At 48.7% G+C, this 13,407-nt stretch overlaps 3 protein-coding genes across 3 annotated transcripts; 2 read left to right on the top strand and 1 right to left on the bottom strand.

The window, feature by feature from the left end:
* The first annotated feature begins 1,315 nt into the window (after nt 1–1,315).
* Nucleotides 1,316–9,867, top strand: LOC118517194 (protein tincar-like). The gene is made up of 5 exons (XM_036063144.1): nt 1,316–1,332; nt 3,367–5,297; nt 5,359–5,743; nt 6,042–6,477; nt 6,543–9,867. Exons 1-5 carry the CDS (start codon nt 1,316–1,318, stop codon nt 7,350–7,352), a joined length of 3,579 nt encoding a protein of 1,192 aa, XP_035919037.1. The 3' UTR covers nt 7,353–9,867.
* A 132-nt stretch (nt 9,868–9,999) lies between these two features.
* Nucleotides 10,000–11,013, bottom strand: LOC118517197 (proteasome subunit beta type-3-like). Its single transcript, XM_036063147.1, has 2 exons — nt 10,869–11,013; nt 10,000–10,789 (listed from the first exon to the last, which is right to left on the bottom strand). The coding sequence occupies exon 2, from the start codon at nt 10,768–10,770 to the stop codon at nt 10,153–10,155; it is 618 nt and encodes a 205-aa protein (XP_035919040.1). The 5' UTR covers nt 10,771–10,789; nt 10,869–11,013; the 3' UTR covers nt 10,000–10,152.
* A 333-nt stretch (nt 11,014–11,346) lies between these two features.
* Nucleotides 11,347–12,453, top strand: LOC118517199 (protein IWS1 homolog). Its single transcript, XM_036063156.1, has one exon. It carries the CDS (start codon nt 11,347–11,349, stop codon nt 12,451–12,453), a length of 1,107 nt encoding a protein of 368 aa, XP_035919049.1.
* The last annotated feature ends 954 nt before the right edge of the window (nt 12,454–13,407 follow it).

Genomic DNA, 13,407 nt, shown 5'->3' with positions numbered 1-13,407 from the left:
CAACCAACACTACCACGACTACTGGATGACGGATATATATCAACCGAGCTCACCCGGGATAAGGTGCCCTTTCACGGTTTGGAGAAGGAAATGTTTCCAAACCATCGTGAATTGTACTTATTTTTGTAATTTAGCTTTAAGCAATACGGCCAGGCCGTTGTTTATGAATAAAAAAAAAGGACCATAAACAAACAATTGGAACTGTGGTTGTATTGTTGATTGTAAAATTCAACTCATGAGCAGTTTTAAAACAATATTGCATACCTTTAGGGGCACGCATCACAAGCAAATCGAAGCTAAGGGCTATACAAGAGTATTAATGATCGCTTAACATTATTCATACATTACAAAATTGAGAATAACTTTCTACAATCATTAAAATCACTATTTTCTACTGTTAGCTCAGAGATGAAACCTTATTTATTACGAACGAGTCTTCAACTACATTTCTTCGACCTTTTTGATCATAGCTGCTGCAAGACATTGAAATGTTACTTCTAACCCTAGGATAAAACAACTTTTACCACGATACCTTATCTTGCCTTTCTTGTCTATCTCACTTAAAACCAAACGTCTTATCTTTTCCCACCCCGTATTATATTAAGAAAATCGGTAAGCAATACAACAACAAAAATCATCCCCTTATTAAGGGTTTCTTTAATTAAGCCTAAGAGCAGGGCCACTTCACAGCAAAACTATGCACCGAGCCATACCAAGCGCTGGCTGCCAGCAGGTGCGGAGTGCGGTAATTAAGCTGATTATTTTCCTTCTATCTGTTTGTGCTCCTGCTCTTTGGACACGAAGACCAAACAGAAAAAAACCAACCCCCCCGCCTAGAAATCTTTTCTACTCACCAGCCCGAGTATTGACACGGCATGACTCTTGGAACGCAACGCTACACTAGCGCTAAGAATAAAGCGACTCTTTCGACGTTCTCGTTTTTTCTTTCTTTCCTTACCCAATCAGACAGGATCAGTAACCGGCGACCGAAGCATCGAAGCGATTCCAAGCACTTGCTATCCTTGCTACGCTGGAATGGACCATCCCGGATCGGCAACTCTAGGCCACATTCCCGTGGCCAGGCTGCACTCGTACAGCTGCAAAAATTGTGCAACGGAAAAATGTAATTAGAACTAATGACTTCCATTCACATTATTGCGCTTCACCGGAACTGGTCGTCTGTCTGATGGGAGGGTGGGGGGGAAGTGTAAAGAGAGAGAAAGAGAATTGAGAGATGAAGGGTTAGATTGTGGATTTACTTTTTATTTTATTTTCAAACGTCTGTCGGTCGTCTATCGCTGGCAGAAGCACCGTCATGTATGAACTGCGAAGGTAAGGATTCGTGTGCAATTAAAATAATATGATACGAGTCGTGGAACTGACTAACACTAGATACGCAAGCGAATATAATTTCAAGGAAATAAAGAAAAAACTCTAAAATATACATAAAAATGAAATACAGTACTAAACCTGTCAAAACGAGCAAGCGCCATAAAAACCCAATTCACACCCATGAACAAACACCGAACACAACACAAGGAAAAGTAAATTACACAGCAAATGCAGAAAACAAAAACTCCGAGCTTCATCAACCAACTCATCAATAAGGGAAAAAATGCGTTAAAAAACCGGGTGCCGGGAAAAGCATTTGAGCACGCCGGCCAAACAAAGGCCTACAACTACCGGCATACAAAGCCCGGTGCCCGGCTGCGTTACCATGATGACGTTTAATTAATCACGTTTCCTGTGTTTTTCCTTCCGTATCTGTGACGGGACAGTTTTTACACCATGTTCTTTCTTCCTTTTTTTTGTTTGCACCTTATTGCAACTGTCCATACAAAACACTGTCCGGAACGTAAAACTGTCCCTTTTTTACATTTTCTTTTTCCTAACGGGCTTGGTCTTACTTATTATAAGAAACAGCCTCGGGAAAGGATGGCTCGTAACACAACGCACTGGAAGCGAAGAGGGAAAAACATCGCATACAGGCAGAAGAATGGACAAAATGGGCGGGAGAAATGGAATTTCCCCCGTCAGATGGAATGTTGGACGGCCGGGCGAATTGGTAGCCGCAAGCAATTTGTTATTACTTTCCGCGTTCACGCTTTCCACGACAGCTTAGCGTCAAATTGAACGATTAGAAGCTGCCGGCCAGTTCACTTTCCTTCCCACTTTGCTAACGAGAATGTTCCGTTGTTATGCGGGTGAAAAGTAAACGAAACTCCGCTTTCGGAATTTTGCCCGGTTTTGTAAACCATTTTTCCCTATAATAATGAAATCAAACTCACCTGCGCGCTCATCACCAGAGCAGAGTCGGCTCTGTTTGAGACTGTGTAGATAAAGTTTTTAAACCACAGTATATCCACTGCCCGCTGCTGGTAGGACTACCGTCAAGTGCTTGTCCCACATTATTTATAGGATCCGAACTATCCCACCTAGACACACACTCGGGGGGGGGGGGCGAGTTTTTGCCCCGAGTTCAGTCCACTCTGGCAGGCCAAATCAAATATTGACCGACCACTTCATAAGCCTTAGCTTACACACATCCGATCATCAAAGTTCGATGAAGCGTAGGCTGAACTGCAAACAGCACCACAGCTCGCCCACCTCTCCTTGCGTCCGTCAGCCAGACACGTCGGGCAGATCCTTTCGGCAAACACACCACACAGCTCACAGGCAGTCACTTTTGCCCTCAACTAATTTAAATTTCCAACCCATCTCAACTCGCCGTCCGCGTCTGCATTGGAAAGTAGTGGCTGATGTCTTAAGCTGAGCGCTCGTTAGCTTCTTGCGACAACCACGACCCATTTTCCGATGCAATTTAATTGACACAACGAGTCTTGCAGGCTGCCGAGTGCAAACGCGAAAACAATCACAGGCCAACTTACTGCATTATGAATCGCTTCAAGCAACCGGAAGAACGCTTCATTCGCTGCACTTTGAGCGAGTTAGCTCGTTGAAGTAAGCGACATGAAAGAGAATTTTTAAAGTCCCTGGTTCGCCTGTCTCCTGTGCTGAAAGTGTGTCAACTCGAAAAAGTTGGAAGGAGCGAATATGGGCACGACAGCTGGGCCCGGTCATCAACAATGTCCCACCGGGGAACGGACGGTTCGAGCGATGCAGTCTTCGCTGTTTAAGGATCGGCTTCGTTTGGATGCTTTGGATGCATCCTGGCGACATTCCCGGCGGAAATGAAACTAATTTATTGGTCCGTTCCCTCGAGCGGGACGTTTGATGCTTCAAAATGCCACTCCATTAGGACGGGAAACTCGTTAAATCTTTGTTTTTTTTTTGGGGAGCTGTGAACTTCTCCATGAAATTGATGCACTTTTGTGGACTCATTGAGACAAAGTTGTTTTGAGGCAGCACGAAACTCATCCGCTTCCGCTTTCGTAATTATTTACTTCCAGAACACGTTTGGCGCACGGATCTCGATTTTATGGTCACCCACAGCGATCGTTTGGTGGTGCTATCGTTCATGACCTCCTCACCGACGTACCCGAACACGACCACAGCACGCCCGCCGATGAGCGAGCTGGAGCGCAAGCTGTACCGCAACGGATACTTCGAGCAGAGTGATCTCGTGGAAAAGTTCTCCGACTATGACGATGACATCGCTACGCTGGACACTAGCGACGAGGCGTTCCGCACGCACGAAGCACTCGAGATGGGCACACAGCTGTTCGCTGGCAGCTCCTCGATTGCTATCTCAACGATGGAAAACTTCAATGTACCGGGCGAAAATCCAACTACACTTCACACGCTTCCACCGATGCGTAACCTCATCACCACGACGACAACTACAAACGCACCGAGACTTAAACAACCGGTATCTACCCTGGGCACCGTGCCGAACACAAGCCTGGAGCGATCCAGCAGTCGCGAAAGCCGGCGACGAGATCCGAACCGTAGCAACCATCACCGAAAGACGTCTCACTCGACGACGAGCGGGAAGGGACACGTTGGCGGGAAGGGGAAATCACATCACACCAACCATCACCAACATGGACAGCATCATCAAGAGCATCGGAATCGGTACACGGAAGAGATCGATACGCGGTTGGAGCTGGAGGAACAGCAGGAACTGGACTGGAGTTTGCTCAATCAACCCGAAGGTACACCAACGCTCATCGAAGCGTCCACCGGGGGAAAGCAAGTGTCCAGCAAAGCGAAACCATCTGGCACTAGCTCTCCAACAATCTCGGCCCCACCCGGCACCACGCGAGGCACTGTCGCAAAGTCCGACTCTAGTCATCCGAAGCGTCCAACAACTGCTCAACCAATCTCCACGACGACGACCACCACGACCACTGTTCCGAATGTAACGAAAAAGGTCACAACTACCACCACCACCACCAAGGACAGTGACATTCACATCCTGAAGCCGGTAAATATCCCGGAAAACATTATCCCCTCCACACCGGTCACGACCAACTCCAAGATTATCGAGATCAAACCAAAGTCCAGCACGACAACCAGCACCAGCAGCGCGTCCGGAGCGCTGTCCAGAGCGGCCACGATCAGCCGCAAAAGCAGACACTCGGAACCGTTGTCCGCGATGGAAACGTTCAACAGCGAAAGTTTGGAAAGCATCGAAAACATCCCGAGCGTTGACGAGGACGAGTTCATCATTAAGGATGAGCACGGGATGGAGATTAAGCCAGCGTTTCTGATTGGTGCCGCACCGGGCAACTTGACGCTGCGATCGATGCAACTGTCCGGGTTTCCGGCCATGTTGGCTAAGATCTTCGGCTCACCGAGCGAGCGTCAGTTTAGTGCCGCATCCGCGTGGGCCGGCGTACCGAGCCTGGAGTTTGTGAATCTTGCCATTGCGCTAGCAGTGTGGGCCGTCCGCTATCCGTCCGTCTTTTGGCACACGTCCAAATCGTTCGCCTGCCTGTTCAGCCTGCAGATGATTGCGAACGGGGCGGACATACTGCTTAGCTTCGCTGGTGCCAGTGTGCTGTACAAGCTGCAAACCCTGGGCCAAGCGCTTCCACTGCAAGCCCCGGCCCTGATCCTGAACGGGACCGTCACGATCGCCCTGACCATCCTGGCGCTTATTCTCACGATAGCGTCCTCGATGGTGCTGTACCTGTACGGGCACGGGAAGTTGGCGGCGAGAGTGCGCGATCGTCGCATGATCACGGCCAAACAGAGCGCAGACGTTTGGGCGTACTTTGCGCACTGTTCGTCGCTCTGCTTCGTACTAGCGCTGGCCGTCGTTAAGGCACCACTGATGCACGATCTTAGCGCCACCTATCGGGGAAGTCTTGACGGTGCTGTACTCGCTGCTGGTAAGTAATCTAGTGCACTTGACGCCTTGAAAGCTCTTCCTAATGATTATTTCTTCAACAGCTCTCGGTTCCGTGATACATCTATTTCTGTGGATCGTCCTATGGCTGGGACTGACGGCCAAACGACGCTGGCACTTCAAACTCCCCCCACTGGACGGTGGTCGACTGGTTGGAGCGGCCGGTGCCTCTAGTCAACCGTTGCTGCGTGGAAATGGAAGTCTCCGCTCACCGAACGGTACCCCGGTGAATGCTCTGCAGGGTGGTCAAGGCGGTGGACCTGGCAGTGGTCCGGGCGGTGGCCCCGGCACGGGATCGGGCGGCGAAGAGGAAACGATCTACTGGCCGAAGATTGCGCCAAACTCGCCGAAGCTCAAAGTAACATTCAACGAAGTAACCAGTACGTCCTCCGAACTCGCTCACGGTCCTCACGAACATGGCAACAAGCGGTAAAGCATACACAAGACAAGTCTTACCAAGTTTCAACTCGCTCGTGCTCGTTCTGTGTGTTTTGTTGTTTGTTAGTTTTGCGTGTTTTTGTCCTTACACGGCACTACAGTTTAGCATGTTTTTGATGATGTCCTGACGTTAATGCACCCGTTTTGTACATACCTCTGCACCACCACCACGCCTGATCCGTACAACATAGTGTTTGCTTGCCTTTGTTTGTATCGTTTGTGTTTGTCGACAAAAAAAAAAGCTTTCCAGTCACACTTACACGCGCTTTTCATTCCCATCTCCCATTAGCCATCCGTCCGGTGGAACCACGATACGTATGTCCAGTATTACGGGGGAAGCTGATGACGGAGACTACGCTACGCTAAGGGGCCCAACGGGCGATCTGCTTCATCTCGGTCCGTACGAACATCCCGCACCCTCTGGATCACCTCCACCTCCACCACCACCACCTCCCCAGCTGCTGGACGATTGTGATCTGCTGGATGAGGCCAGCAACAGTAATACGCTCGTCGGAAGTGCCAACGATCATGCAGACGACACGTCGGAGGAGGGCAAACTGTTGGCCTGTGTGCGGGACGACAGTGTCACGTATGCTTCCACGCGCGACCTCGAACCTCCGATCACTCGTACAATGTCACGCGAAACGTTCATGCGATCGCCGGAACAGCTCAGCAGTCCGCTGGCGCCGGTCACCGTTACCGTGCACAACCATCTGGAGAATGCTGTAAGTATCTGTGGAGAAGATCGAACCATTCCAAGAGTGGCTCACTATATTCCTCCTCCTTGTAGGCTCCCGGCTCAACACCACGCTGTCTCCGTCGGGCAGACTCCGGCATGCCAACCGAAGCACTCACGCCCCGGTCCGATTCCACCTCGACGGAAAGCTCAACCTCACCGCCCGACTGTCGCGATGCGCCCTCCGAAACTTCGAGCGGTGTACACTCGGGCGAAGAGCGTGACGAGGTGGTCATAAGACCCCGATCGGGTCCTTACAAATCCATCATCAAGGCTCCACCGCCCGCCATCCAGGAGGAACCGTTCGGACGCTCGACCAACATGAAGATGTCGAGCTTCAACAAGGATGGCACGAGCGCGACGCTTCCACTAACCCGCGGTGCTTCCGACATGCACCGATCGGACTATCCGCAGTGCAGTACGATGCCCCTTCCGGCAGGTTACCATCAGCAGCAGCATCATCACTATCACTCGCAGACATCCTTCACGCCGCCCCATTCGGGCTCGCGGCAACAGATCCAACCCCAGCACCGCACGACCCTTCCGAACGATGTCCGTTACGCGACATCTTCCAACCAGTTCCTCAAGCGGCTACCGTACATGAAGAACGCAGAATCGCCCTACGGACATCTGGGACTCGGTGCCGGCCATCATACCTTCTCCAAGCTTCTGCATGACCCGCTCGCAATGCCATCGGCAGGCGTCGGTATGCCGGTGCACTCGCACTCGAACCACAGCACGTTCCTGCCGCCGGCCACCATCCCGGAGGATCGTGATTCCGCCAACTACTCCATGATCTCCGACCAGGATCGGGAAATGTACATAAACGCGTCACAGATCAATGGCATGCAGATGCAGCATTAGAGAGGGAGAGCGAAGGACCCCAGATCTCACGTAATTCGTAAACCTCGAAATCATAATGGCGCACAATCTATTCGCATCTTAGGGAGAAAGTCCAAGCGTTTGGTTTCTGTACAAAGTCAAAAGAAAAAAAAAATCTCACACTCATATAGATCTTGTATACTTAGTGCTAGGGCATCACCTAATCCAGTTTTTCTTTCGAAGACCAGTTCGTGTACATAAACCCATTCCCCTTCGATTAGTGTAGGACAAAAAGATCGCATTCACAATTGTTCCCCGATACGGTGACATCATCCTTCAGCTTTAATGCTAGCCGAATATGCGCCCCCTCATCCACGTAGATGAGGAGAGTCCCCGTTTCTTCATCGCAGCCCTATCTCCCCAGAAGATACTCATTGTCCACTACTCATAATCACTAGCTTTTGACTGCATTATGGGGCGTTAAGGTCCATACTAATATCCGACAAAAGACTCTTGTAGACTGCACCGCCAAAGCATATCCTCTAGACACTCTGACCACAACCGATGGAACCACAATCCGAATCTCGTCATATCACTGTTTTATCTCGCCAAAAACCCCCCCCATAAAAAGAGAGAGCAAGCAAGCATAGAGCATATATTTTCAAACACACACACACACACATACACCTAATCATGGCCACAGATTGTCCGCAGTCGGATCAAATGTATTTTGAGCGATTTATACTCACACTATCATAAGTAGCCCCATTTCATCCCGAGCAAAACGCTCATTAATAGCTCACCCATCAGCAACAACGAGATGGCCAAAACCCACATACAGGAATCAATCGAAAGAAAAAACAACATGGCGTCCGGGGAACAGGCCAGCCACGATAGTTGGATGAAACACAAGATTTTGCAGCAAAACAAGTATTGTAAAACCACAGGACAATATTAACATGAGACCGATTTTTCGCTTTCTACTTCTACCACTACCAACGGCGGCCGGTTTGGCGCGGTACGGTAGTGGAACTTTAGCGTACAGTATACATATATAGGAACTAATAGGTGTATTGTGGCAGGATGTTGAACCCGAACACAATAAGCTAACCATATAGAGCAGAGGGGGCGCGAAGAGAGAAACGTACTCACACACACACAGACACAAATGATCATCAATATCAGTAACTGAACGAGCTCAATACATCCATCTCGTAGCCAGCATTCGACAAGATGGCGACCCTAGTGGAAGTCTCCCCTTGTTCGGTGTACGATAAAATTGGCCGGTCGGCGTAGTCAAAATTTACAACCACCATTTTACCACACGGGCGACGATTTTGTAACGCAAATTTACAGCCGAGCAAGCAGGGTGAGCAGGTGAAAGCTCTTCTAATATCAATATCACTCTACTACCACTACCTAATACTACTGCTACTGTCACATTAGTTCAGCTTTTTGCCAGCAGGATGGAGCAATGGAAGGCCATGTGATGATGAAGCAAAGGGAGACACTACACTGTAAGGCTTATTTGCATTTTAACTACGCTGAAGAAAGTAGTAGGAAGCATCACGCTATTATCACTACTATCACTACTACATCCGGGGCTAATAATACTGATGGTGGCCCAGCGGATGGCTGGCCCGTAAAAGAGAAAAGCTTATTTATATATAGACCCAAATATATATATACATATACATATACACATAGGACAGAGTGCGTGCGTAAGCTAACGGCGCCGACCATGCTGTCGCAGCCACGTGGCCGAGCAGACGGTGCGAGCGAACGTGTTGGCGCGAAAGGATCATGGATGAGAAACCGTAATATTTATTTGTAAGCTTATGTTCTTCAACCCGTTTCTTAGTCAATGTGGCGTACTGCTGCTTCTTTTACGAATTTAATTTTCCCATCATTAGCTAAGGACACTGGGGAAAACCAATGTAATGTACAGGTTGCCTTAGCACGGGGCAGCGCAAACGAGCATTCGTTCGACAGCTTATCAGCTGCTAAGAAAGGAAAGGAATATTAAAACGTGTAACAACACACCCGAATATCTCGAATAATAACTTCCCAATTGGCAGTTTTAATTTGTTTTCAAAATTTGTTTTCCTTAATTCCCGGGCGGATGCTGATCAACGCCCAGCGGATGGGGGGGGGTGAAGGCTGAATTCGTCGCCAACATAAGAAGACTGATTAGATTGGTTTTCAGCACGCATATGCCGAACGAGCTTTCTTTGTGTCTTTCGCCGATTTGTTTTGCGGTATTCTTGGGGTATCTGATTTCGTTCGTTAGTTCGATTGTGTATAGTAGAAATTGTCACAAAACGAAAGCGCATACAAATGTGAATTCTATCATCATTAACCGTACGCTAACAGAAAATGGTGCAATTCCTTTCTCTACTTCCGGTGATCTCTCTCTCTCTCTGTATCCCATTTCCATTGGAACGCATGACGCTGTATAGAGCTAACCTTACATCGAGCGCCATCCGGGGCTCACGTAAAAGCAAACGGAAAACCAAACCAAAACACAGAAATAAACCACCGCTTTATGTAAATCTAAGCTCCACCTGGTGAAGACGGCCCGCGTTTCTTTCCTGCGTCGCTTCTCCTCGGGTTCGATTGTCCGAAAAACCCCCTTCTCTACTTACCCACCAATCCGCTCGTAACGCCGACTGAAGACTCGCTCTTGAGGTTCCCTTTTGAAATGTGTGTTTTTGTGTTTTATTGATAGCATTACAAAACGCTGCTCGAGCTTAAATGAAACGGAAAGTATTAATTCAAGTAAACAAAGCTCCCCCGATAGTGTACGATTGTTCAGCTCCTCACGGACACATCCGGCACCACTCTAATCCATACGCGTCTTTAGCTTCTTCACCGTGATCTTCTCCTTCTCGATGATGTACACCGTTGCGCCCCAGCCGGAGATGGCGTCCCGATCGAACGCGTTCACCAGCGCTTGGGATATCACCTCGAACAGGCTGTTCGGTTCCAGGTCCGGCTTCCAGAGCGTTTCGCACATACCGTACAGCTGTTCCGCACACGTGCCGGCCACCACGAAATCGTTCGGCAGATTCGGGCACCCGATCAGGTCCATGTTGCAGATGAACGGTTCGTACGTTTTCGGGTCCAACCCGGCAATGACCGGCTCGATGAAGTACGGTCCGAACCGCTTCTCGTACAGGAAGTTGGACAGCATTGCCGCAAACCGTTCCGGTGTCATCTGGCGGTTCTCGCGGATTTCGTACAGATTTTTGCGGAACAGCAACCGCTGGTACACCGTCAGGATGTCTGTCTGCAGCCCGACCAGCCCGAGATACATGTGTGGATTCACTTCGAACACCTTCTCAAAGTCTGTGGCGATGGTTTGTGCCTGCACGCCGAACCGGTGATCGGTGGCAATCGCCACACAGTTCTTGCCCTTCATCGCAACCACGCAGCCACCGTTGTACGCGAGGATAGACATCTTGGCTTGTATACTCTAGCTGGAAGAAACCGATCAAATATCAGTTAACACCGATTGCGTTTGTTGGTGAATTACAGTCAGCACAAAATAACACTCACCGACTCGCCGAAAGGGGGAAAACAACAACTTCTTCTTCTTTGTGAACAACTTGCACTTTTGAGCATCCACGAACCCGTCGATGTAAACGCATCTGCCGAACGTCTCCGAACGTGACAACAACTGTCAATAATCGCACAGTGGTCGATGACGATGGACAACGCTGGATAGTGGAACAAAACCGCTGTACGAAAACATTCCTACCGAATTCAAATTATGTTCTATTGTTCTCAGTGACGTTTCGGCGAAGTGTGCGTTCTTTGTATTTTTGCACCGTTTTTTTTATCTTTTTCAGCACGATTTTGTTTAGATCTAGTAATATTCTTGGGAAAAATTGATCTTACAAGCTCGAAGTAAACGTTGTTTCGTACAGATATCAACAGTCTAGCCACACATTCTCATAACTTGCATCGTGTTGGATGCTGTATCACAGCGAGGGACGAACATCAACCACAACAGCTTACAGCCTGGGGTGCAATCATGGAAACAGCCTGGTTCTGTGAATCCGACGGAAAAACGCAGATCGAGCAACTAATGGCATTAAACGATCTAAGCGATGACGATGAGCACATCAACATCCCGAACAGTACAGATGCAGCAGAAAACGAAAAGAAGGATCAGCAGAAACCCATCCTGGAAAATAGTGGCCAGGAAGTGAACAGCACGGAAGATCGTCCGGTACGCGAAGAATTTGTGTCCGATTTCGATACAATAAGAGAGCGTAAACAGGCCGAACGGTCCCGGAGTCTCAAACGTAAGAAGGACCGTGACAGCATCGAGAACGATGATCTAATAGAGGAGCTACTGCACCGGATGCGGCAGGCGGCCAGCCAGGATCGACTGCTTAACGTAGCGGGCAAACCAGCCACGAAAAAGATCGCCATCCTCCACCAAGTCATGCCGCAGTTGATCAAGAAGGATCTGCAGCACGATTTGCTTTGCCACAACGTGCTGTGTGTGCTGACCGATTGGATCGCACCGCTACCGAACAGAGCGCTGCCCTGTCTGCAGATCCGAGAGGGTGTCCTGAAGCTGTTGCTCAATTTTCCCACCATCGACAAGTGCTACCTGAAGCAGTCCGGCATAGGCAAAGCGGTCATGTATCTGTACAAACATCCGGACGAAACGAAAGTGAACCGGGACCGAGCGCACGTGCTGATCACCGGTTGGTTTCGTTCGGTTTACAACATCAGCACCAGCTTCAATGGAATGTCGCTGGAGGAACGGCGCCAGCATGATCTGCAGCATTTGTCCTCCGCATGCAGCAAGCCACCGGTTGCGGTTGTCGTTCAATCCACTCCACCGGTCTGCCAGCCGGATTTTTGGTTATTCACGCCAAAGAAAGATATTATCCGGCCGGGTGATAAAGGGTGGTCCTATCGGGCGCGTGTCCCGCGCCAATCCGACAAGGTGTACATCGTGCGACCAAAACCGAAAATCGAAGTCAATATCGGCACCTATAGGTCGAAGAAGCAGCTTAACCGATACGAACTGTGCTGGAAGAGGTTTAACGAGAGCAAACGGAAAAGCACGGCACGTCCGCTTGTAGACCTTTCCATTGAAGGAGCAAAATTGCGGGACAATTAATTGCGGATTGAACAAGGTTACTCACGTCCGGCCAACGACGGGTGGGTATGATTTTTGTTTTTGATAAATTTAAACTGCTTTTTTGGACATACATATTGTGTTGAGCAAACTGGGCATTACGGGATGCTTCAATTCCAATCCAACGAATGCTCATGTTAGGATAGGCCTTTTACAGGCTTTGGATACTAATGACTTACATCAATTTCTTGATATGCTTGATGCATGCCTTAAGAGTTTCTTATTATGTATTGACTTTAGAAACTGTCACTGCTAGACCATGTACAGGATAAATATAAATTTGTTACAAACTAATAATCGTAGCCGTCCTTTATTGCGTCCGAGGGAGCTTTGCGTTTCAGCAAGAGCGTCTTCTCTTCCTGTCGAAGGTCCAAGTAAACAGCCGAACATTCTACGAGCGTGGTCGTCCGGCGCTTTTTCCTTGACGTTACCAATCCTCCTTCATGACCTTGGCGAATCTCTAAAATCATAGAGCAATCTAGCCGCGAGTCTATGATGGTTCAAAAGATTCTACTCATGTAGGAACCTCATATCAAAATAATCTCTGCTAGAATCTTGATAGATTTAAAAAAGTCCTCCATAGTTCTTTATCGACTTAACATCCTTAAAAGATTTTATTCTGATATTTCTGGGATAGAAAATTATATCACTTGCAGGTAGTATTCGAAGGCCGGGACAGCTACCGATTGACCACGAGATAGCTCCAGGTCCCGGTTGACTCTCAGTTCCATTGCTCTGAGTGTTTTCTATCCACTTAAGGATCGCATTGTGAGGGTTGCCATTCAATTCAATTCTTATAAGACTCAAACGGCCCAAGATATTCCATCCCTCGGCGCTAAATAAGTGAAACTCAGTCCTCGATTATCCGTGTCGGAATGTTGTTCAACTATCCTTTTTCCAATAGGAAAAGTCGATCAAGTCTTCGCAATACCTCTG

Source organism: Anopheles stephensi, unplaced genomic scaffold (genome assembly GCF_013141755.1).
Source record: "Anopheles stephensi strain Indian unplaced genomic scaffold, UCI_ANSTEP_V1.0 ucontig63, whole genome shotgun sequence".
NCBI classification, from domain to species: Eukaryota; Metazoa; Arthropoda; class Insecta; order Diptera; family Culicidae; genus Anopheles; species Anopheles stephensi.
Note: the sequence above shows the minus strand (reverse complement) of the source record. Positions and strands in the feature narration are given on the sequence as shown.

Coding starts and splice junctions, on each gene's coding strand:
- LOC118517199 (XM_036063156.1), top strand. CDS start 11,347: ATGGAAACAGCCTGGTTCTGTGAATCCGACGGAAAAACGCAGATCGAG.
- LOC118517197 (XM_036063147.1), bottom strand. CDS start 10,770: ATGTCTATCCTCGCGTACAACGGTGGCTGCGTGGTTGCGATGAAGGGC.
- LOC118517194 (XM_036063144.1), top strand. Junction 5,298..5,358: donor CGGTGCTGTACTCGCTGCTG/GTAAGTAATCTA, acceptor TTTCTTCAACAG/CTCTCGGTTCCGTGATACAT. Junction 6,478..6,542: donor ACAACCATCTGGAGAATGCT/GTAAGTATCTGT, acceptor TCCTCCTTGTAG/GCTCCCGGCTCAACACCACG.